The 26,472-nt window shown below is 41.4% G+C and overlaps 1 protein-coding gene across 1 annotated transcript; it reads left to right on the top strand.

Moving 5' to 3' along the window:
* Positions 1-1,227: 1,227 nt before the first annotated feature.
* Positions 1,228-9,113, top strand: LOC308093381 (F-box only protein 47-like; the record flags this gene model as incomplete). The annotated part of the gene is made up of 9 exons (XM_080439717.1): positions 1,228-1,372; positions 2,057-2,133; positions 2,425-2,505; positions 3,084-3,192; positions 5,008-5,184; positions 5,847-5,996; positions 7,151-7,293; positions 7,803-7,962; positions 9,022-9,113. 9 exons carry the CDS (start codon positions 1,228-1,230, stop codon positions 9,111-9,113), a joined length of 1,134 nt encoding a protein of 377 aa, XP_080295843.1.
* Positions 9,114-26,472: the final 17,359 nt, after the last annotated feature.

Below are 26,472 nucleotides of genomic sequence, written 5' to 3'. Positions count from 1 at the left end.
AGATCGGCTATTTTCAAATGGCAGAAATGTATGTAGGGCTGAAGTGGTTAATGTATGTTTCGTAATAATAATAATCAAAATCTGTAAAGTAACTAGTAACTAAAGTTTTAAAATAATTGTAGTGGAGTAAAAGTACAATATTTGCCTCTGAGATGTAGTGGAGTAGAAGTAAAAGTACTGAAAATTGGAAATACTCCGGTAAAGTAAAAATACCTCAGAATTGTACTTAAGTGCAGTACTTGAGGAAATGTACCTAGTTACTTTACACCACTGCTGGTAAGTAATTGTTTGCCAGCATGGCATAGCTTATTATTGGCCTAAAAACGAACGTTGTGCTTTGATAGTGTCAAAAAATATTGCACAACAAATGGGCATCTAGAAACGGTCCAAGTACAGAGTCAACTCAGGTCCCGTTTACTAAGTAAGTGTACTGTAGGTTTTGACCCATTAAAACCGGGAAAGCATCGGTGTCATTTTAGATTTGAACCACTTTAACCATTATTCTATACTTTGGCTATTCAAAAATAGCAGATATACAAGCTCATAGCGCGGCTTGTAGATATTTGCAAATCTTTGAATATATTTTTAAAGCAACATTTCTTCACTCAAATCTTTGCTTCTGGGGGGGTCCCTGGAACAAAATATTTTGAGATGGGGGTCGGCGGCCAAATACATATCGTTTTGGGGGTCCTTGAGATGAAAAGGTTTGCGAACCACATATATAGTATATGGCCTCAGGTCTTAATGGGTTAAGTTGTTAAAGAACACCAAAAACCAGAAGTAAATCTACAGTATATGGAGGCTTTCTTGAGCTCCATTCATGGAGCTAATAATTATGAGCTCTTCATACTTTTTGTAAGTGGCCGGTATATTTTGAGTTACTGTAGTTAGCACTTTTTCACGTAGAGAAGGGATTGTAATAGAATAATAGATTTAAAAAAATGGGGAAAATAACCGAACTACAAGCTCAGAACGTCATACAAGAAGGTATAAAACAGGGCTCAAGTCTCATCACATTGATTCCTTGATACATAAAATTAATTTTATATGCTGATAAATTGATTATTCAATGAATCAAAAAAGTAATCTGTGTGTGTGTGTGTGTGTGTGTGTGTGTGTGTGTGTGTGTGTGTGTGTGTGTGTGTGTGTGTGTGTGTGTGTGTGTGTGTGTGTGTGTGTGTGTGTGTGTGTGTGTGTGTTTCAGTACAGGACATCAGTGTGTTCAGCATGGTGTCCAAGTACACCAACAGCTACATCATGGACCACATCTCCAGTATGGTTTGGAGAAAAAGGGCCATCGTTCAGGGTTTCCACTACGAGCCCAGCTTGTCCTACGACCACCATGCCACCATGCAGCACTACAGAGATCTGGGTGAGCAGCAGCCTCAGTATTGACTTCATTACTATTACTCATTTGTCAGGAATAATTGTGAGTTAGCTGATTTTCAGCCAAATGGTTTGTGGTTGATGTGTTACTAGTAGCCCGCCTTGCGTTGGTGCCATAAGAGGAGCCCGTACATAGCTGAGCAGGTATCTCAGGCAGTGGTTCCCAAACTGGGGGGGGGGGGGGTCCCCAGATGATTTTGGGGGGGTCCCCATTTACCTTAATGTCCAACATTGTTTTCTCACTCAATAGTAAACAAACCAACATACTGTACAGTATAAGTGTATACACATTTTTAAGTGACAATTTAATGACTTTTAAGACCTGTCAAATATTACGTGAGAAAGAGGCAAACATTGTGAAAATAGGCGTTCTTCAAGCTCACAACGCCTCGCAGTGCGAGGCGTTGTGAGCTTGTAGTTCGGGCTATTTTCCCAATATTTATCTGTGGAACCGAGTCAAACTAAATGTAATGCCTACAATTCCAAGTGCTTGTCAGGGTGGGGGGTCTGGGAAACGGAAGGTCTCTGGTTCGCTGTTCTTGTTGTTAATAATCATATTCATCGTCGTCATCACCATAACCATACTACTACTACTACTACTGATAATAATTCATATTTGTAATAACACATTGTGAAAATGTTTTGCTTTTTTTTTGGTCCATTGTTTCAGGTTTGTTGTTCAAGAGATGCACCCTCCTACTCCCGACAAAGAACAGGCTGAAATTTACCTTCAGCAAGTTCTCACAGGTACTGTAACACAAGGAGAGGTGAAGGGAGGAACAAATCATATTATGGACTAAAATAAATAATGATAAAAAAATATTATGAATTATAATCATGCATATCCATTGTTTGCAACACATTAATTAACAGTATTATTGTCAGTATTAATTTAGAGCACCAAAGTCCTGAGGTCACTCCCGCTACCCCTGGGGTCACAGAGTTATGTTTTCTATTGGAATAACCATAGGGGACAATCTTAGATCCCGTCATATAGGTAACTGTGTTCCATAAATAAACAAATCTATCCCTTGTCAGGTGGGCTGCTTCATGATGGAGCCGTGTGCTGCAGGCGTTACAGGCTGCTATGGCGTCTCCTGCTATGGAGCCTTCCTCAAGGTGAAAGTACAGTCCATACAATTACTATTTCATTTTAGGCATTTAGCAGAGTGACTTACAATAAGCAAGGTAATCACATCACATACAGTACTGTCTATTACATCAGTGGTTCTCAAACCTTTTTCATGTAAAGGACCCCCAAATTGATATATATTAGGCTGCGGACCCCCATATGAAATTATTTTGTGTCCGGGATCCCCAGAAGAGAAGATTTAGGTTTAAAAATAGTGCTAAATTATTCAATTGTTTTTGAATTAGCCAACATACAAAATATGGATAAAGGGGTTAAAATGATTGTGATGCTGTATTAACACATTTTGCTGGGGAACCCCCTCAAGGACCCCTGGGGGTCCCCAAACCTCACATTGAGAACCACTGAACTGTAGGATCCCAGCAGCCGTTGGTTGTATCTCTGGGAGCAGTTAGGGTTTAAGTGTCTTGCTCAGGGACACTTCGACACGTTGCTGTGGCCTGGGAATCGAACCTTCCCAGGCGGCATTAAATTATGTAAGGGTTACACATTCTATGAACCCCTAAATATAACATGTGTTGCTGTGTACCTTTTTGCTGTTCAACAGACCCTGATTGCCGGTTGGGACAAGCTGGAGTACCCCAGGGTGTTCAACTTCCTGTGTGAAATCACAGGCTTGCCACGGAAAATCCAGTCAGCAGTCGCTGGACAACCAGGTGATTGTTTACGCCTTAAGGCGGTTACACACCGGCGAATATGCGAATATACGCAAAATTCGGACTCGTTCCGAATAATTAAAAGACGCTTTTTCGCTTCGCGAAACTGATGTGGACGCTTGCATTGACTTTATAAGGTTTAAAAAAAAAACGTATTTATTCGCATGAAGAATTACAGGGTCCCCACGGTCATGAAATTCCTGGAAATATTTTGAAATAAAAATTAAAAAAATCCAGTACTGGAAAAGGTTTGGAATTGATCAAAGGTCCTGGAATTTATCAAGGGTCCTGGAAAAATATTTGGCTATGCATTGTTTTTGGCTATTGATTTTGTTAATACAAAACATTTTCATAAACATGTATAACATTACACGAAATATGTAACATAAGTAGTTTTTCGCCGAACGGGCTGTGTGATGGCAGCCTAATGTATGTCTCAATTGTTAGGTTGCACTGCATAGGGTGCCAGGTTGGTGTCACGTGATAAAAAGAACAGAGCTACAAGCTCACAACGTGCTGCGTAGTTGGCTTGTAGAGCTGTTCGTTACGTGTCACGTGACACCAACCTGGCAACTTGTGCAGGTTGTGTGTTTGCTGTCCCAACAAACAATTGCGAGCAACATGTGAATAGTCGGTGAAGCGTAAACGAGATTTTAAGCAGTTAAAATATATCGGTTGAACTAGTAGTATGATCCACAATGCCAGGGAAATGTTTGTTTAATAATTTGTGGTTTACAAATGAAAAGTTTAAAGACTGGGTAAAGCGAGAAGAGGACCCGAATAGAGCTGGCTGCAAGTTATGTCACAAATCTTAGCCGGATACTGTACTGTTCCTAAAATAAATGGCACTTTTAAGTTTACCACTCTTGATTTGTTTTACATAATTATGTTCATCCCTCCTTGTGTCTGACAGTATCCTCTTGTTGAAAACTTAATAGGAAAAACATAGGAAAACCTACAACAAAAGTGTAATTTAAAACATCCTTGCATCCTTCATTACTTTTAAATTCATAAATGGGGCAAATGCAAGGCAATATTATTTAAAAAAAAAAAGTCATACGGATGCCATAATGAGTCTTGTATTCCAGTGAGCTATGCCCTAATTTTGCACGAAATTTTTAATGGAATTGTACCATTCTATATTCTATGCTTTATTTTTGCTACACTGCCTATCTTTGGGCATTGTATATAGGAGTAAGAGACACATTATTGCGCTGAATGATTGTTATATAGGCCTGGAAATTGGGCTAAATATTCTGGAAAGGTTTTGGAAAAGTTTTGGAAATTCATTGCTAAAAATGTGTGGGGACCCTGGAATTCGCCCCGGTGTGTAAGGACCTTTACTGTTAAGTTAACCCATTAAGACCTGAAGCCGATTCTAAAAATGTCCTCTAAATCCTAACAGTTTTCTGAAAAACCTATGTTTCTCTGTCAGTGGTTCTCAAACTTTTTCATGTCAAGGACCCCAAAATGCATATGTATTTGGCCACGGACCCCCCCATCTCAAAATATTTTGTTCCAGGGACCCCCAGAAGCAAAGATTTGAGTTACAAATGTTTGCTTTAAAAAATATATATTCAAAGATTTGCACACATTTTCACGATTTTTCAAAAATAGCAGATCTACAAGCTTGTAGCGCTGCACTCGGTGCCGCGCTATGAGCTTGTATATCTGCTATTTTGGAACATTTTTGAAAAATCTTCAAAATGTGATTAGAAGGCATTAGAATTAGGCCTCAGCTCTCAATGGGTTTAATGAATGGTGTCTGTGCATTCCACATTTTGGAACACCGTGTTATTGTCGCTGTGTTTCCAGGTAAGAACCGCTTCCTGGAGCTGCAGGTGCGTCACTTCTGCCGTCACGTTCTGTTGGACCCGTGGTGGCACGAGGGTGCAGACTTCCTGTTCTGGCTCACCCACATCCTGAAGCCCCTGCCCATGGTCAGCCAGGCACGCCTGCTCTTCATCCTCTATGGGCCCCTGATGAACGACGGTAGGACACACACACACACCGTTCACTGAATCACGTGGCTTCAATAAAAATTTAAAAAAGCCTAATAATTTGGCCTAAGTCAGGTCTACAAGTCAAAACTTAAATTGGCTAATTTAATTTAATCCTCTTATGTTACATAATTGACAGACAGCGTTATTTGTATGTCAATAGTCATATATTGTTCTAAACCTTTTGGATGAAAGGATTAAGAAACATCATATAGTCTGTATTTGGTTGAAAACGTGAAAAAAATACTTATGCCATTATTTTTGGGCGGTGTAGCCGCCCCTATAAGTGGGGTTGGGACACCTCATTAGCTGTATTGTGATTGGCTCATTAGTACACCCCTAGCTGTACTGTGATTGGCTGACTCTATTGGCTGACTCTATTCAGCACTGTGATTGGCTAGCGAGACACATGATGACATTAATAACCTATAAATAGGATTATGCACTTCAAAAAATCAATATTTTTTTTGAAGTGAGCTTCCATCACTATGATGACCACTGTGATGACCACACCGCCCACTTCACACTGGGTGTGATTTTTTAGCAAATTGAAAAATGGGACATACTCAAAAAAAATAAAAGAAAGCCTGTACTTGAGTACAGTGGCACTTGAGTAAATGAAGGTATTTCCACACCACTGTTGGCTCCCTCCAGGTTCTGTTGGCTGGCAGGACATGCTGGAGACGGGTGTGCACCGCACTGCTCTGTTGGACCTGTCCAGGGTGGTCTTCCTGATGCATGGTGACCAGCTGTTTAAGGACTGGTCCACTGACACCATGCTGGCTATACTGGAGGAACTCACTGGTAGGACTGGGTATCCAATACTGGCTACCAAGTAGGGGTGCAACGGTTAATCCAACTAACCCAGTTAATCAATTATTTTGTTGCTGTCGGGCAGAAACCTCTTACCTCCTCCTAACCTTTTTGTGTTTTTTCGTAAATGAACGTCCTACTTGATCATACTACAGTGTCACACAAAAGCATCAAAAGTAGCAGATCTACAAGCTAGAAACGCAGCTCGAAACGCAGCTCGAAACGCAGTGCGAAGCGACACGTTTTTTTTTCAAACTTTTTCATGTCAAGGACCCCCAAATTGACACTTATTAGCCCGCGGACCCCCATTTGAAAAGATATGCCAGGGACGTCCATAAGAGAAGATCTTTACGGCTCTAGCAGTGATTCTCAGCCATTTTTATTTCAAGGACCCCCAGTTTGACATGCATTAGGCTGCGGACCCCCATTTAATGGCATTTCTATCTCTGGGACCCCAATTTAAATAGTACAATCAATGTTAATTTAACTCTGAGAGTGTACAAATGGAACCAAATGGACCCGTCCATTTGGTTCCATTTGTACACTCTCAGAGTTACAGACCCATAAGGGTCCATTTGGTTCATAAAATCATTTAGCTGAGGACCCCCTGGAACTCCCTCAAGGACCCCTGGGGGTCCCCGGACCCCACTTTGAGAACCAAGGCTCTAGTTTGTCTGCATTCGCCTAAAGTCCCTGATTAACTAGTTAAAATGCCAAGGATGCCAGGTGAATGCATCTAACTACCTGGTAGGATAGAAAACCAGCAGTTCTAGAGGTCCTGGTAGAATATAAAACCAATGTGATATTGAATTGAACATCATATCGTCTCTGTCGGGTGGAAACCTCATATCTCCAAACTTTTACTTTTCAGGATTCAAATAAAAAAATAGCAAAAGTAGCAGATCTTCTACAAGCTCAAAACAAGTCGCTTCGCGCAACGTTTCAAGCTTATAGATCTGCTACTTTTGATGCTTTCGTGTGACGCTGTAGTATGATCAAGTAGGGCTTTAGTTTACATACGAAAAAAAACAAACTAAAAAAGTTAGAATATGGAGATGAGAGTTTTCTGCCCGACAGCGACGATATCTAAGCTCAACCCTATAATCCACTGCCTGTTTGTCTGCGTGTTTGTCTGTGTGTTGCAGTTCTTCCAGAGGCCTGGCACGTGGAGAACGTGGCCTGCCTGCTGCTGCAGTGCGGCAGCAACCTCTGCTACAGCGTGCTCTCCAGCAAGGCACTCAACGGACGACTCTTCGAGATCTCCAGACTCATCATCAACATTGTCATGGTAAAAAAGATCAAATCAGGGCTGCCATATAGTGATTCTTTTCTCAGCGATTAGTGCATGGATTACTTTTTTGATTGATCGAATAATCGAGAAGCGAAAAGAAAAAACAAGGGATAGTTCACCCCAAAAAAAATACTTTTTTTTCTATCGATTACACACCCCATGGAAACTTGAATTAATGGATATTTTTTTTTGTTTTTGTCGCATTCCTAAGCCAATAATTTCATGACCAGTGGACCGGTAGGCAGCGGTTCTGGTAGGAGACACAAAGGACACTCTTTGTGTCTTCTACCAGAACCGCTGCCGGTCATCAAATTATTGGCTTAGGCAAATACGGGTCCATTTGGTTTCATTTGTACACTCTCAGAATTACACACCTGTAAGGGTCCATTTGGAACCCCCCTCAAGGAACCCTGAGAGTCCCTGGAGTTGGGGTTTTCTGAATCGGTATTGGGAAAGGAGAAAGATGTCATTGGTTTTACATCTCTACTGTGTTGTATCGTGTTCAGGTGTGTGAGAGAGACGGTTACTGCATGAGCTGGGCGGTGAAGCTGGTCCACAACCTGTGCCAGGTGTTCGTCACCAACGAGGCCAGGAAGGCCTTCATCGAGGGCCTGGAGAGCACCTTCTCCGAGCTCACCATGGAGATGTACGAGCTCATCATGGCAGGTCAGTACTTCACCATATGGAGATGTACGAGCTCATCATGGCAGGATCAGGCAGCACACAGCCTCCTGATCCTCCTTTAAGTACATTTATGTAAGACCTGGAACTGTGTCATTTTTAGATTTGAGCTAAAAAGCATTATTTTACACTTTGGGCTATTCAAAAATAGCAGATATACAAGCTCATAGCGCGGCACCGAGTGCCGCGCTATGAACTTGTAGATCTGCTATTTTTGAAAAATCATGAAAATGTGTGCAAATCTTTGAATATATATATTTTTAAAGCGAACCGTTTTTAACTAAAATCTTTGCTTCTGGGGGGTCCCTGGAACAAAATATTTTGATGGGGGTCTGCGGCCAAATACATATCATTTTGGGGGTCCTTGACATGAAAAAGATTGAGCACCACTGACATAGAAACATAGGTTTTTCAGAAAACTGTTGGGATTTAGGAGACATGTAGAATCAGCTTCAGGTCTTAATGGGTTAAGTACATTTATGTACTTTAAGTACATTTCTGTACTTAAAGGACCACTTCATGTCGAGCGTCTATACGAACACAATTGGCCCCGTGTTCAGGGGGAGGGAAGCCGGGCGGGGGTAGGCAGGTTTCTGAACCGTCCGTAGCCAATGAGATGCAGAGTGAGTAGATGGAAATTGCTCCATCCTTATAATGAGCATTAGTGAGGACCAGTTATATGAAGTTCAGGTTGAAAATGTAATGCGATGTGCTTAAAGGTAGATATACCACAATATCAATAAGATAATACTGGCATACTCTGTTACCAGAAAAACTTACCTTGAATAAAAAATTCTAAAGTACTGGCATCAAAGCACCAAAGTAAAAGCACTCCATGGGAGTAACTTTTTTTTCGAAAATAGCCGATCTACAAGGTTACAAGATGTCGACCTGCTATTTTAGCTTTTTTTTTTTTTAAGGCTGTCCAGCTAAAGACTTCTTGGTGGACACGACCCCCCAAAAATCTATTAGCTTTTTATTTTTTAATAATCAATTAAATCAAATTGTTTGATTAACTGCTAGTCTGCTACACCCCTATTCTAGACAACCAATTTGAAGACATGGAATCCGTGTGCCGGCTCCTCCACTCCAGCGCTCACTTCCACTCCGAGATCCTCCAGATGTTCCTCAAATGAGAGAGGCTGGGGCGAGCCGGGAGAACAACGGGAACTTTGAAACTGCTGTTTTAAATGAATTCATATTGATTTATACGTTTGTTTGTTAACTTTGTTGTTTTGGTGTCGTGAGTACGTCCCACACAGAATGTGATAAAGCGACGTAGTTTATTTTTGAAAGATTTTTTTCAGCGCAAAGAAAAGCATCAACTCGTATGGAATGAGGCATCACAAAGTTAATAGATGTGAAATATTCGCTGATGCCTTTTCAAATGGTTTATTCCTCACGCTCCCTTGTTGATGAGGGGAAGAAGAGTGATGATAAGGTTATTGCTGGATATCGTCGCTGTCGGCCAGACAGCATGTCCAGAACTGTTAGAAATTGAAAAAAAGGTTGTTCCAATTGATCAATTGTAGTTAGTATTTAGTCACAAGCTCTTCTCAATACTTTAAAATATTTATAAAAACCCACCCAGACTAAACCACTTTGACTTTCAAAAATGTTCAAAAGTAGCGGAAATATTTTCACTATTTCGGCATGACACTTTTGTGTGAAGTATTTAAGTCATTAATTTCCAAAAAAATGAAAACAAACATTGAATTATGGAGATACTACAAATACTAACTAAAATGTATAATTTGGAATAACAGTTATTTTTTGTAACAGTAACTGTTCTGACATACAAGGTTTCTGCCTGACAGTGACAATATATTTATTTATTTATTTGTATTTTATTTCTTTTGATATTATATTATTTATTTATTTATATTATTTTATATTATTTATATACATTTGTTTGTATTGTTTATTTTATATTTATTCATTCTATTTATATACTGTATTTGTTTTGTACTTATTGTGAAGAATGTTCTAAAATACAGAATGAAAGGCCTTATATTTATATGTAGTTTTCGTACATCATATTTATTTGTATTTATATTTATTTATTTGTTTGTATTTATGCAATTTAATTTATTTTGTACTTATTTTGTAAATAGTTTTTAAAAGCCTGTTTGGCCATTTATCTTTATAGAGAGTATTCTGTCATTTACTGTATTTATTAATATCTGTGAACTTTACTATGCTGTATTTCCATGCCATATTTCTATACCATATTACTATGCAATTCATTGATTTATTTTTAAATGGTGTATTAAACAGGCATTTTCTGTCTACTGGGTTGCATCCTAATTTCTCCTCACTTGTTACATTTCAGTGCAGCACAGAAGCAGTGGTTCTCAAACTTTTTCATGTCAGGGACCCCCAAATTTGTATGCGTTTGTCCGTGGACCCCCATTTGAAAATAGTTTGTGCCAGGGAAGGACACCAATAAGACAAGATTTGTGTCAAAAACGTTTAATTCCCAATTTTCAAGATTTTTCAAACTTGTTTTGAAAATAGCCGATCTACAAGCTCACAACTGCAACGCGTTGTGAGCTTCCGAATTGTTAAAGTATTAAATACGATTAAAGTGGTTAAACTGATTTTTATGCTATATTAACTTATTTAGCTGGGGACCCTGTCACACCCTGCTGGAGCCCCCTCAAGGACCCCTGGGGGTCCCCGGACCCCACTTTGAGATCCACTCCAGTACAGTATAATTTGTAATGGTAGAAAACGGCAGCATTTGTTGACATTTTTATTTTTTAAAGGAAACAGTGTGCACTGGGCAAAGACTATATAAGCTTGTATTGTTATTCAGACGGCAATGTACAGCACTAACACGTTTCAGATTAATGTCTGGAATTACACCTCAAAAGGCAGCGCTACTTTTATAAAGGGAAATACAGCACGCACTAAGCAAATACCAAGTTTTAATTGTTATTCAGGCAACAATATACATTCACTCGTTTCAGATTAATTCAGTGTCTGAAATTACATCAAATGTAATTGCATATTCAAAACAAGCAACGGCAAACAGGTGTTAGGGCACGCTCCCACCAAAACAGACGCCAACCTGCTTCCGGTCTCCTAAAAAGGCGTCCACCCACTTCACTCAGGTAGCTACACGAGACGCGAGACTATGCAGATACGGGAAGTAAACGGGAGATGGTGTGTCTTGCTGGGAGAGTCTTGTTTTTTTGCACTATTTCTGCTGAATCAGCTGTTTTTGATTAAAGTCAGCTGCGTTGCAAAAACACCATCAAAAAAGTCTGTATGACGTCCATACAACGTCCAAGAAGAGGTAGACCTTGTCGCTAAAAGACGCTGATGGGATTACTGAAAATGCTTTTAAGCAAAATGGGGTCCCCCCCCCCCGGAAAAAAATCTCCTGTTATCGGACGGTCTGAGGTTGGCAGGTGTGTGTGCATGTGTGTGTGTGTGTGTGTGTGTGTGTGTGTGTGTGTGTGTGTGTGTGTGTGTGTGTGTGTGTGCGTGCGTGCGTGCGTGCGTGCGTGTGAGTCACATCCTAATAGAGCTATGACTGCCCCTTCAAATACAGTGGTTCTCAAGCAGTTTCATGTGAAGTACCCGCTAATATAATATGATATGAATTTGGCCGCATACCCCAATCTGAAATGTAGTGCCTAAGGGCTCCCATAAGAAAGATTTGTATTTAAAAGAGAATAAATTCAAAATTTGTGAATATTCTTTAAGTATCATGGATAACTTCACACAACTGGGAATCAAACCTGTGACCTCTTGGTACCCAGACTGGCTCTTAACACAGTGAGCCACCATACATATTGAGTCTTGAAAGCCAAATGGATATAATGACACAAAAGCCAGAGCTTTAAAAACTAAGTATTCCAGTTTTGTCAAGATGTTGGGGAGACTTTGACAGGGCCAAGATTCAAACCTGCACCCTCCGATTTCCCAGGCGGGCTCTTAACCCAGTGAGCCACTGTGCTTTGCTGTGTGCTGAAAGCCAAATGGTTAATGACAGAAAAGCCAGAGGCTTGTTTCCATTGTTGTTCATAAACATTCAAACATCTAGACAAGCAACAGCACAACAAACCATAGACAAATACGCTAATACCGTTCAAAGTTTTTTTTCTTTTCTTTGTATCGTTATAAGCTCTTTGTATCATTATATATACCCTTATAAGTACAAAATAAAAAAAGGTAATCAAATACAGTATATATCCTGAGGATAACACATTAAAGCAGGGTTGTTTTGTTCAATACATTGGGAAAATATTCCCTTTAAATTGACCTTGGTGAAAGGCCAACGCCCTTGTCTAGTACAGTACATATAATAATAATAATGGATTTTATTTATAATGCACTTTACATTTGAAAATATCATAGTGCTACAATAGGCAGTTGCCTAAAAAGAAGCATCACACCGTTAAAAACATCTAATTAAAACATGGGGCATAAAGCCTAGAGGTAAAACCAGTAAAAGCTTTGTTAAAAAGGTAGGTCTTTAGTCCTCTCTTAAAGTAGTCAACCGACTGTGGTGCTCTCAGGTGGACAGGGAGGGCGTTCCACAGTTCGGGGGCGACCGGGCTTTTTGGCCTTGTGGGTGTTGAGGAGGTTGGTGTTTGAAGAGCGGAGGTTGCGGGTCGAGGGTTGCAGGGAGACTAGTTCCTTGCGGTAGGAGGGAGCGTTGCCGTGGATGCACTGATGTGTCAACAGGGATATCTTGTATTGGGTCCGGAAACTAACAGGAAGCCAGTGGAGTGAGCGGAGGATGGGTGTGATGTGCTCATGTTTGCGCACTCTCAATCATAAACAAATCCACTGTTGTCTGTATTTGATTGTCATGTTAACTTTACAAACTGAATGACCGTAAATAAAAGCTGAGACAATTACAAAATCCTCTTTATTGAGTCAATATAACAGTGTACAATAAAAAATTAAATAAAAAATGGACCAAATCAAACAGAGAAAAGAACAGACACAGAGAATCAGAAATGCAGTGTCCTATCAACCAACCAGAAGGCACTGGATGCTCAGAGCTGGAGGCGGTTGGATCCCAAAATGATATCAAACCCGATAGCAGTTACAAAGAGTAACTTCATATGACATATTATTTACAACACATGTCCGTACTGGAAACCGTTGAATGTTATTCCAACGTCACACATCCATTTTTAGGGCGTCTTCGGAGGAGCAGTGGCAAAAATACCTGCCCAACACCACCGTTGGGAGTGTAGGGTCTCATTATCCACTGCAGGTGCATCCGGATTGCCGAGCGTTTATACCAGGGCGTCTTCAACCTTTTTCAGGCCAATAATACACCTACAGGCTGGGGGGCGGAGCCTGTCTGCGGGGAATGTTGAGCGGGAGGAGGATGATGGAGGTGCTACGGTATGTCCTCCCAATGGGGGCTTCTCACTGGCAGGTGAGACCAGTAGGGTGGGGGGTCCCCAGTTCAAATATGATTATTTTGGGGGGTCCCCAGTTCAAATATGATTATTTAGGGGGGTCACTGCCTGCCTGAAAAGTTTGGGAACCCTTGTTCTATATTGTCCTTATTTATACTAATTCCCTTGTGCTGGAGGAACTGCACCTGCTTTTCCACTGAGTCATGAACCATTGACCTCACTGTTCCCTCGACCCTTGACCTCACTGCAGCAGAGCTAATGATGAGGGTCCTGTTGGCAGCCCAGTAACAATGACATTGTTCATTGAAGTATATTGTTCTAAATCAGATAATCTACTTTCTAGATGTGCAATCTTTGCATCTTTCTCTTCAATGTGCCTCTTCAGTTCAGTAATCTCTTTCATCATGTCCATTAAAGTGTCTTTTTCTTGTGGTTGGATGCTGACAGGCTGGTCTTGTGGTTGGATGCTGACAGGCTGGTCTTGTGGGATGGGGTTTTCCTGCAACAAGTATGAAAACACAACACATAAAACATATAGCAACACACTGTACCACAACATATAACACAATATATAAATGAGTGTCCACAGTAACACCCCTACCCCAAGTTATAGGCAGTAAAACTACAGTATAAGTATTGAACCTTGTGTCAATAAATAGTCAAAATATTATCATTATCCTTACCATCATTACCACCTCCATCCTCGTATGATGACGACCACGGATAAACTGGTCCTGTGGCTGGACTCTGTCAGGAAGGTCTTGGAGCTCGGCGCTGACAGGCTGGTACTGTGACACACACGCACACGCATATGAATGTGTAAGGGGTTATGTTGAATATAGCAGAACATGTGCCACGCCAGTGAGTTTGAAGTTGAAAAAAAGAAACATTCTCATGAATAACTTTACTTTTAGTAGACACTGACGGGTTCCACAGACACCAAACAATCTGGGGAACATTATGTTTACTGTTAAGACATCTGACATAGTGGCGGCCATAGCTGAGTGGTTAGTGAGCCCGCCTAGGGAGCCAGAGGCCCTGGTTGCCCCAGGTACAATTCCAGGCCAGGCCAGCAAATGTGTCCCTGAGCAAGACTCTTAACCCCTAATTGCTCACAGGCCCTCATTGGAAACAAGACCGCAAGGACTTTCATGAACGGACCTGTTAAAGGAATTATCCTTATCCTTAGTTTGTAAGATACTCTGTTTACATTTATGAAGTACATGAGTTCAGCTACCTGTGTATCTTCTCGTGATGGTCCCTCTGTGACCTTGACAATAGAAACATAATTCCTAATGAGCAACATGCATCATTAAATACTTTTTATTTTTACATGTACAGTACACTTGTGTTAATGGTGTTAAAAGAAGAATGAGATAAAACAAACCTGATGTGTATCATTTTTTCTTCTTGCTGTATAATTTTTTCTTCTTGCTAAAAATTAGAACCATCAGCTTATCCAATGGCAATGTTACAATTTCATTGTAAGTGTGAATGTAAATAAAACATTTTCTAAATGTAAACTTACCACATCTTCTCTGATGACATGATCTTCTAATCAGCGGCAGAATCACCAGCCCAACGACAACAACAACATCAATAAAAACACCAACAATAATATAAGGAGCAACAGAATTACCAACATCGACGCCACCAATAATAAAACCAATAAAACCACCATGACTAACAAAAATACCACCAACATACACATAGGCATCCTCAACAACACTAATGACAACACCAACACAAACACCCAACATAACACCAGAACAAACTGAAAGGTAAACTTCAAAGTAACTCATACAACCAACATTGAGAACTGCACTGTAGAGACCCACATAACAAAAAGAACCAAGAACACAACCACCACATACAACCCTATCACTACTACAAACACCAAACACATCAACAATAATAACACCACCACCAACAATACTACCACCAACAGCAATAACAACAGCAACAGCAACACCAACAACGACACCAGTGGGTGTTTGTGAATCTAAAAACTTAACCAAAAAGAATACTTTAATAATCAATGAAATCATTAAGACAAATATAATAATTGTGCTCATTGCTGTCATGTACTTGGATCCACTAACTCTTTGACTGCCCTTGACGCGATAACGCGTCAATTGTCCAGTTGGCCGTCGACGCGTTTGACACGCTGGACGCGCGTTCATTGTTTAATCTCTGATCGCGCTATGCTGCTTAATATTCAATGTTATTTTCGACTGCATCCGGTTTCATGACCTGGGTTCCGTTTCCGTTTTTTGATTTTTTCCCCCGGTCATTTTCGTCCAGGATAGGTAAACAAACGGTTTTTCACACGATATAACAGACAAACGGACAGGTTCTCTTCTATAATCTATGGTCTGGGTGACGATCAGTCATCGCCGTCGTGTATCACATCGTAATTTTGGCCGATCAAAACAATCTGGGACTACGTCACATCCGTTTCCATGTTTTTCCCTGTCTAATGTCCCAAGAAGGGTGAGAGGGACCCAACGACCTGATCAAGCTGTCATGTGCTGCTCTCTAGTGGCGGATTTGTGCTGTGCCTTTAAATTATGTGTCTTTGAATTATTTTCATGAAAAAAATTCAAAAAATAAAAAAACACGAAAATTGCTGGCACTGGGGGAGTACTTTATGAAAATACTCTGGCAGTCAAAGTAATGAAAAGGTTATCTCAGAACGATGGCAGTGGAAAATGTGTGATTCAAGTAGTAAAGAGTGGCTTAGCTTATGTGGTTTTTTCGTGCGAATAATACGCTTTTTTTAAAAACCTTATAAAGTCAATGCAAGCGTACATGGCGCGAAAAAGCGGAAAAGTGAAGCGAAAAAGCGTCTTTTAATTATTCGGAACGAGTCCGAATTTTGCGTATATTCGCACATTCGCCGGTGTGTAACCGCCTTTAATGTCAAACGGTCAGATGGCCCGGCCATTGGAGTGAGGAGAGGTCGTCTGTGTGTACATATATCTGCATTTGTGGTTTCTGTTCCTCTTTGTCTGTCTCTAACTTTAATAAACTGCAGGTTTGATAGAATTGCTTCACCAACGGCTTGCAGAGAAATGCTGAGTCAGATGGCAAGGGCAGACGAAGGAGGTGTCATTCCGTCATGAAGACCACCCCGTTATTCTATGTACTAAAAAGGCTCAAGGGACAGTGAGCGTGGCTCAGACTTCGTGAACTGACCTCGATGCAACTTGTTGCTGTTAAGGAAAGCTAGCGCGTGAGCCCAGAGACTCTCTGTTAAGTACTCTAATTTCTATATTCAATCTGTATTACTTTTAACTTACTGCTTGATTAATAAATACACTTAATTTTAACAGTCTTGTCTGCTCTTGTATTCACCATACAACGGACGCGCGGAGATAGCGTGATCCTAAAGGGTAACAAATTATTTCATTGCACAATTTGTTTGTTGTTCAAATAGCCTTCATCTCCAACAGGGGTCAGTGCTGATTGAATCATGTTTATGTCACTGCCTGCATTGCCTATTTCTCACCTCAGATGTTTTCAGATACATATTTTAGTGTATGTTTAACACAGCGCAGAGCGGTCAACCAGGCTGTAGAAGCAGACACTAAACATTTAGTCGTTATACCAATTAAGTCCTCCACACACACACATGTCTGTGTGTTGTCACTGCTGTTGCATCCTACTGACTCACCTACCAGTGAGGAGCCCCCACCGGGAGGACTCCTCCTGCCCAACACTTCCTGCTGACAGGCTCCGCCTCCAACTGCAGGAATGCATGCAGTGCCAAATATGCCCCTCCTCCTCCCCGCCCGGCTTCCCTCCCTGAACACGGGTCAATTGTGTTCGTATAGAGTCTAGACGCTCTACAAAGCCGGATGCATCACGGTGGATTTGAACCCCCAGACTCCGTGGTGGTGGGCAGATACTTTACCACTGAGCCACCTGAGTATCCTAAATGTTCACTTCTGATTTTATGTTTTCTATATCAAACAGAGAGGAACATTCTTTGGGGATCAGCTGAAAGGATTCCTGTGTCACGATAAATAATGATGGATCTTAAATCCTGTCCTCTCATTGTATAAGCAAAATAAATAGACTAACCTCTTTGAGCAATATATTGACCAGGTCTGCAGCTGCTGTGTTTCTGTGCTTCAAAACATCCATCCCCTGTTAGGTATACACAGTAGAATCCCTCTGATGGTCCACACACTGCATTAGATGTTGAAGTACATGGACTCTTCACTTTCAGACCAGGAGCTGTGGATTACATTCAGTTCAGGTTAAATATGAGATCATAAAACTAAACATATTTCAACAACAATAGTGCTGTATCTTCTGACTAAGAAAGCCGTCACACTTCTTCATCAAAACATGGATTATAGTTCATTATTTCTATTTAGTCCTTGAGTAATGTGCTGAATTCCACACAGGTGGCATGGGAAGTAATGATTGATGATTTGATCTGGTGTATCTTTAGACAGCTGGGGTACAGAACAATCCTATCAATTAAGTTGACAAATATTTATCAGTGACAATGTACCTGCAGGACAGTTGTTACATGGAAAACAGTCAGGCCGTTTATTAGGCTGATGTAGGTAGGTTCCCTCAGGACAGGATGCACATGATCTTGGTGTAAACCGTGTGCAATGCTTAGACACATGGCTTCCTGTTGGAAAGAGATTCACATTTAAATTGATTGGTTATAATTGACTAAATACCTAATACTTGTAAATATAAATGTCCTCATTGCACCACAGAACAGATCACTGAAACACTGTCACACATCTTGAATGGCTGCTATGAATACAAAGGATTGTACATAGCATGTCATGACAGATTAATGGAACTCATGGCAAAGGACATATCTAAATATCATGCACCCTCAGTGAGGATGTACAAACATTCCTGTGTCATTCCATCCATGTTTCATCTCTGTGATAACCCAGACATCTTTACATCTTTGACAGTTAAAACACCAGATGTTGTTGTGGTTGATGAAGAGTCCAGAGAAGTGTCTGTATTAGAGATAGCATGCACCTTTGACCCTAGCCTAGAGGAGGCCTTTATGACCACGGTCATTAAATACCATCTCAGAACTGGGCTATAGGTGCAGACTATTGGTTTTTATATTTGGCAGCCATAGGACATTATACACACAGACTGGTTGTTAGAGGGTTTCAATGTCTTGGGATGCACAGAAGGGAGGCAAAAAGGCTGACAAAGTATTATGCTGTCTCTGCTATAATTGGTAGCCGCCACAAATGGTGGACATGCTGTTATACCCATATAGGCTACAGTGAACTGAATAATTACTTCACTTATATTTGTACTTAGGCTGTCCTGAAAGTTTATAATATTTAGAGAAATTTAAAGTTTCAAATACAAAAGTAGTAGTAGTAGGCGAGAATTAGCAAGCTGGACATTTAGACTGAATGTTTCCTTTATCCTCATCTTGCGCTAATGCACGCAACTGTTTTGCCAGGTTTTATTTTTGTTGTTTCTCATAAGCGTGCATCCGTTGTCCGTCAACAACACAGTGCGCTGACTCTCTCCCAGCCCCGCCAGCCCCGCCCCCTTGCTTCAACAATATGGGAATAGGCAGTTCGCTGCTGCGCCACCAAGATTGGTTCAGTATTAGCTATAGCGTAGCACACTGGATGCTATTTTAATTTACATTGTTGATATTCAGTAATGTGGGGGAGTGTCATTGCTGGATTTCAAGTGTCAATTTTTTTTCCGGTGCAGAATAAACGTCAGGCCTTGGTTCACAGACTTTGCCTCGGTTTTCTTCATTGAGTGGTATCAGTCATTACAATTCTGCTCTTGACTCTTTTAAACTTTAACCCCATAATACTACCCGGGGTCTGACAATCACTGCATTGGGGATACATTTGAGCCTCTAGAGCAGCGGTGATGCAGCTTTGATGATGTAGAGGGCCACTATATTTCCACACTCGCTCCTGAGGGCCACATCGCATATACTGTCAAGAGGGCACCTCTTATCTCCCTATTTTTTCGCCATTCTATGTCACACAAAAATAGCAGATCTACAAGCTCAAAACGCGTCGCAGTGCGACACGTTTTGAGCTTGTAGATCTGCTATTTTTGCTATGTTTGAATGGAATTTATTTCCCAGGGTGTTTGTTTGTTTTAGTGACAATACACACATACACGTTGAGTCCATTATTTTATTTTCGGAGGGGTGTGTGTGTTTAATGATTACACACACTTCCGTTCTCCTTCTCCCCCCTCCTCCTCCTTCTCCTCCTCTCCCCCTTGACCCGACCACCACAGTGAACCTCCTCCCCAGGCAGGGCTACTCCTCTCTCCTCCTGGATCTCTGCCACCCTCCTTCTTCAGTCTCCCCATCGATCCACCAGAGACCGGTGTCTCACTGCACGGTTGCTGCAGCAACTTCTGGTTCTCTCTGGTGCGGGAGACGGGACTCTGTACCTACTGGTCAACCAGCGCCAGAGCGTGGCTGCAATGGTCAGTACGAGTACGCGCTGGGTATCGGGGCCTAACATCCCATACAGCCATTGTCTGTTACGACAACATGCCTTTTAGTATATACATAACATGCCATACCACACACTCACGAAATTGTCAATATATTTAGTCTTAGTTTTAGTCATCGAAGCTTAGTTTTTATTTAGTTTTTGTCAATGAAAAAAGGTAGTTGACGAACATTTTTCGTCATAGTTTTAGTCCACAAAATCAACACTGCCATTCATTCAACGGCGCCGGCATCTTCTATCGTCAACTCTTCCGACTAGGCCTGTGTTCTCATATTGTTTGAGGACTTTTGCAAAAGCGATTTTGCAAACTCGATTGAATGTCGAACCAGCTGGAGGGACGCTCTGCATCTCCTGAGCCTCTAGCAGGGGGCCGGTGGGGGGGGCAGCCGCAGCAGGCCAGGAGGAGACACGAGCTGGGGGAGGGACAGCCACGAAGGGCAGCGCCATGCTCCCACTGCTGGTGGCCGGGTCGGGGTCGGGGTCCAGGTGGACGGCAGGCATGCGTGCTGCTGCCAGTGCTGCTGCCTCGAGGAGACGGTGGCAGCCGGGGAGTCTTTGGATATAGTTGGCTCACCGACGGTGGCCATCTGGGCAGATTTCACAGAGGAAGCGTGGCCGGGAGACTGGGTGTACAGCCGGATTCCCAGCTTGGTTACCAATTGGGACTCGAAGGCAGAGCGTGCACTTCCTCCTCCGCCGTCGTCGGTGCATCTTTTGCTGTTCTGCTCTAGGACTGTAAAGGTTCCGTCGTCATGGTCAAGCGCCACCTTCTTCTCGCGGCTCTCTTTGAGCATCCTGTCGTCCGGCCGAGTTATCTTGGCTGTGACTGGGAGCGCCAAGGATGTGAGAGGGCGGAGGAGAATGTTCTTCCTGAAGTTCTCCCTCTGGCCCGGAGGCAGGAACCCCACTGAGGAGGTGCCGGTCTTCTGCAGAGGATGGCGCTGAGGGGTGGCGGCGAATGCGTTCTCTGACAGTCTTTTGGGATTTTGGCCCACCTCTCGGTTCGGTCGGCCCGGTCCCCTCTCTGGTAGTTGATCCCGAGGGCAAACGGATCCAGAACTTCTACCGGTTCCAAACAGAGGACCTTCAGGTTTACCGGTGTCGCTCCCCATGAAGGCCGAGCCTCGTCGATAACCGCCAGTGGTCCGTTGAAGACTTAAGCCAGAATGGACTCCTGAACCCGGGATGACGAGGGTTGCACGGTTGCTGTGGCAACTTCTGGTTCTCTCTGGTGCGGGAGACGGGACTCTGTACCTGCTGGTCAACCAGTGCCAGAGCGCGGCTGCAATGGTCAGTACGCGCTGGGTATCGGGGCCTAACATCCCATACAGCCATTGTCTGTTACGATAACATGCCATACCAGACACTCCGAGGACACAGCTGACACGTAGAAAAGTGGGCATATAATAACATGCCACTAGAGCAAACATAGCCATGTAGGACTGGGATATGAACTGCTGCACATACAGCGATTGTCTGTTATAATAACATGCCATACAACACAGTAAGGAGATAATAAGGCTGAAATAAAGAAACAGAATAGGAGTATAATAAAGAGCTAGCGCTAGAGATGTCACCAGAAATACCACGAGAAAGATGACCAATATGACCCGCTTCTTTTCTCTTGGAGACATGGCTGCACCGCCACAGGATGGACCACGTGTAAAAAACCTACTTTCGCTCGAGGAGAGGTGAACCGCTGGAGACTCTGGTGTCGGCTGGTGGAATCTCAGCTCTCGCTGCTGGTTCTATACTGTCTGGCCGGGGATGTCCTCGTCATCCCGGTGACGTCACAATAAGACAGCCATGCCCATGTCCATATAAGGAGTTGCAGGTCAGCCATGCCTAAATATAGAGTCCACGATATGCCGGACTAGCAGCAATGGTAACCATGACAACCTGGACTCGCTCAAACATACTGAGTATTTATGTATTTATGTATTTATCAGGGACAGTGCACATTAATCAACATGTCAGTTTTTCACATCTCCGTGAATGAGCCAGAGTTAGCCAGAGTTGGCTAATTTTCATCTGTAGTCCCTGAGCAGGCTGTTAAAAATGGTGGTATAGTTATCCATACAAAAACAGACATCGTCAATCCAATACCATACAAGTAGGCATAGTACAGAAGACAGAACAAATACAGTAAAATATGAGAAGAGACACCAGTGATTAATGGAGCTGATAATTACCCATGATTACAAATTTGGTTAGCTTTAAGCCATCTCTTAAGGTTGTATTTGAAGGTGAGATAGTTGGTGGTCTCTCTTACTTCAGTAGGGAGACTATTCCAGTGATGGGATGAGGCTCTAACAGAGAAGACTGTTTCACCAAACACACTCCGTCTGAATGGTACCTCACAGTTACATAAGATTAAGTTCACTGTGTAATATGTTTTATACTGCTCAACATTATTTCCTATGGTGTGGGATGGGTCTCTATTGTATGAATAAATGTACAAATACAACTCTTTATGTGTGTTTGGTTTGTTTTCAGAAATTATTGCCAGACAGGTCTGCTTTGTGATTCCTTGTGGCTCAAGAACATATTTCACTCACATCAAATGAAGTTCTCAAATCCAAAACAATAAGCTCACCACTTGGGGGCAGCAGAATGCCACCTACAACAGCCAAAGAGAGCAGTAACGTTATGCTTATACTTTGGATAAGTGAAATAAAAGGGTTCCCAAACTTTTCAGGCCGAGACCCCCCCAAAATAATAATGAGGACCCCTATTGTGAAAATAGCCTAAATACAAATTGTTGTATAACTGTTGTGTGTTTGTGTTGATTTAAAATTTCAGGCCTGGATTTTGTCACATGTTGTAAGAAGTAATTAACTTATTTTTGGCATCACATAGAGAAGGCAATATCAATGGGTGTTCATGAGTTACTGTACTTAGGCTACAGGTTGGGAAAAGCCATCCATCTTAAACTTACATTTTCAATTAAAAAAATCCACAATTCAAGTTGCACAAAGACGAAGTTAAAATGACATCTTTTCAACAGGCATTTATGCCCACTGGGAACACAACCAGGTGTAAAGTAAATAAGTACTCAAGTACTGTACTTAAGTATTTTGTTTAGGTATTTGTACTTTACTTGAGTATTTCCAGTTTCCAATACTTTTATTTCTACTCCATGTCAGAGACATTGTACTTTTTACTCCACCACAATGATTTGAAAACAATTTAGATTATTATTACAAAACATACATTAACCACATCAGTTCTATATACATTTAGGGCGGCCATGCGAGGCTTTGTGAGCTTGTAGATCTGCTATTTTCAAAAGATGTGTATACATTTGAAAACTGAAAATGGCCAAATGGGACATTCTGTATAATGCGTAATTTTACTTTTAGTACTTTAAATACATTTTGAATTCCGGACTTTACTTGTAACAAAGTATTTCAGTACTCAGTATTGATGCTTTTACTTAAGTGAAAAATGTGAGTACTTTTTTCCACCACTGTGCAGAACCAACGGACGTCCATACAACGTCCATACGACGTCCAACAGACAGACCTCTGTAACCACCAAGACGGACAAGACGGAGACGTTCATAGGACGTCCATACGACGTCTACACAACGTCCACCGACAACGTCCATGTTGAACACCACACACACACACCACATGATAAACCAGACACGTCCATACAACGTCGTCACAACGTCCGAGCCAGACGGACCGTCTACAGTCAGACCTGAAGTCTACAGTCAGACCTGACGTTGAAACGACGCTGAAACGACGTCGACACAACGGTCCTCTGTAACCATCACAAAGACGTCCATACAACGTCAATACCAGTATTGGAAGAAGTACCCACATTTTGTACTTAAGTAAAAGTATTAATACCACAATAAGTACTCTGTTACAAGTAAAAGTACAAAAGTATTGGCATAAAAATATAGTTTATTTATTTTATAAGTACTTGTTAGGCAGAATGTGCCTTTTCAGAAGTTTTCAAGTAGCAGATCTACAAGCTCACAACAGATGATGTTGTGAGCTTGTAGATCTGCTATTTTCAAATAGCCGAAGTATATGAAGTGTTGAAGTGGTAATGTATGTTTTATAATAATAATCAAAATCTGCAAAGTAACTAGTATCTAAAGTTTTCAAATAATTGTAGTGGAGTAAAGAGTGCATGTACCACCACTGATGTAACTACATAAACACATTGATGTAAATACATTTGACTACACAAGGGAAAAGTCACGTGACTATCAAGTAATGTTGTTACCTTGACACCTGCTGGCAGAAAAAATAATTATTCATGTTATTTTTTCCGTGTCATAATGTGACATTTGCTCAATTAGTGAAAAAAATTCCCTCACTAATATGATAACAGTATTCTGTATTTTTTGGGATATTGTGTAGTGTAGTACAAACTTTTTTTTTAAATGTCAAGGACCCTCGAATTAATGTATTTGGCTGTGGACCCCCAAGTTTCAAAACTATTCAAATGTGTCATTTTGTCCTTAGATTGTTTTTAAAAATAGCAGATCTGTTTCAAATATTTTTATTGTGGGTTAGGGTTTAGGGTTATTCCACTTAAAAAATGTTGTGTTCATGTTGCGTTCCAGGTTTCTATCTCTCGTTTGGCAACTAATGTAGAGTCATGAGAACGGCTCTGATGTCAGCCGCAGCTGCTCCTTTACTTGCTATCTTTGTTTTTGAGCCAACAACAACAAGAGTTTCAGCTGGTTGTGGTGGATTGTGTCATCAGTGGGCTTTGTTCTCTCTACAAGACATTACTTTGTGAACTGCAGGACCACATTGGAAATACGAGTTTCATTAGGTTTTTACAATTATATCCTGGGTTTAAGATATATTGTGATTACTTGTATTTATTTTACCAAAATCAAATCAAACCAACTCTTGGAACTGCTGCGGTCAAACCTTTTGTGGATTACTGGGAGCAGGAGAATACATGAGCTTCTTAATTTATATAATCCAACAACATGGGTTTAAGATGGTTTTAAGAATAAGTAGTGGGAAGACATACATGTAGATGAACAACTCCCAGAAGAAATGTTGAATACAATTATTTGAATAATTCACTATCATCCATTTGTCATGTATGCTGTCATACAATTCAAAGTTGTTCATCGACTTGTCTTTGATACTCTCTAAAATTGAGCAACTTTAGATCATTCCCTGAGTCCCAATGTTGCACTGCATTAAGTAATGTCAAATACAACAAACTTGCCTTTTGTACTCTTTTTGACTGATACTTTCTCATGGATCAAAGAGGTCATGCAATATCTTTAACAAAACATTTGATTTAATTTGATTGATTTGATGTTATGTTTAAAAGAACACATGGGACATGCTACTCACAGAAACGTCAAGGATAAAACAATAAACAAAGAACAGGCATTGGAACAAATAAAACACAAAAAAACTATAAAACTAATACGATAAATCAAAATAAATTAAACAAGTGACCGTGCTATTCTGCAACAGCAAAACGTGGTCACGTGACGTCACATGTCACGTGTTGGAACAAACTTCCCCTGTTGTCTCGATGTTGATTACATGGTATGTTATACCTGTTCTACTACTTTCTGATGACATAGTATAACAAGCCTCTTTTTTTATGACAGTTTAGTACGATTTCCCCCCCCTTTCTTTTCTACCATGATACCATACCATAAAAAATAAATGAAATGTCATATTTTCTGATCTCCTTGACACCTTGTTGTGTTTTTTGATTTGCCAAGTTTGTCAATTATATGTTTTACAAATTACATTTTTGATGGCCTGGAAATGAAATGAAGGCCCAAGACGAAGGATACTGCCAAAACGTTGGACAAAATACAGTACAACTTGCATCCAGAGCCTGTGATCCTTTTCACTTTTCATTTGATCTTCTGCTAGAAGCAGCGCTACTCAACCCACGGCCCGCGGGCCGCATGCGGCCCGATCGCAGCGTCTTGGCGGCCCCCTCATGGTCAAAAAAAAAAAAAAAAGTTTTTTTTTTTTTTTTTAAGCACAGGATAAAAATATACATTTCCGTTCAAATATATGGGTTGCTAAAACATTTTTCAAAAAAACAGACAGACATACATACAGGTGCGTCAATTGTTACAGGTATAATCAGGGGTGCACATAACTGGTGCGCAGGTGCGCATGCGCACCCAAAATAAATAATGAGCACCACATCAGACGACGCGAGGCGCTTTTGCGTACCAACAGCTGGGACCGGAATTTCCAAGCTTTTATTTTTTAGCAAAACTAAAAAATAAAAGCCTGGAGATTTACTTCCTGAAGCCACACTCACACAATCACGCTAAAGCACGTGTCGGCCCCATGTACAGCCATAGGCGCAGGGGGACGCATGCTGTGATTGTGTGAGCCTCGCATCCTGACACACAGACAGGCTGCGACTCGCAGCCCGCTGCACGCAGCGGCTGTTAGAGGCACTCGTCACCGATGATGAACGTACCGTAATGGTGCAAAATATGCCGTGAACGTCCCAAATTTGGCGGATAAAAGCAGCGCAGCACAGGGCACCAACCTTGGGGGGTTCACCAAACAGCGTGAGTGAAAAAAAAAACGGCGAAATTCGGCGGAATTTGGAAGCAGAGCGTCCTTTCC

This window comes from Gymnoscopelus braueri (assembly GCF_963280865.1).
Source record: "Gymnoscopelus braueri genome assembly, chromosome: 10".
NCBI lineage: Eukaryota > Metazoa > Chordata > Actinopteri > Myctophiformes > Myctophidae > Gymnoscopelus > Gymnoscopelus braueri.
This window is presented reverse-complemented; position numbering and strand designations above follow the sequence as displayed.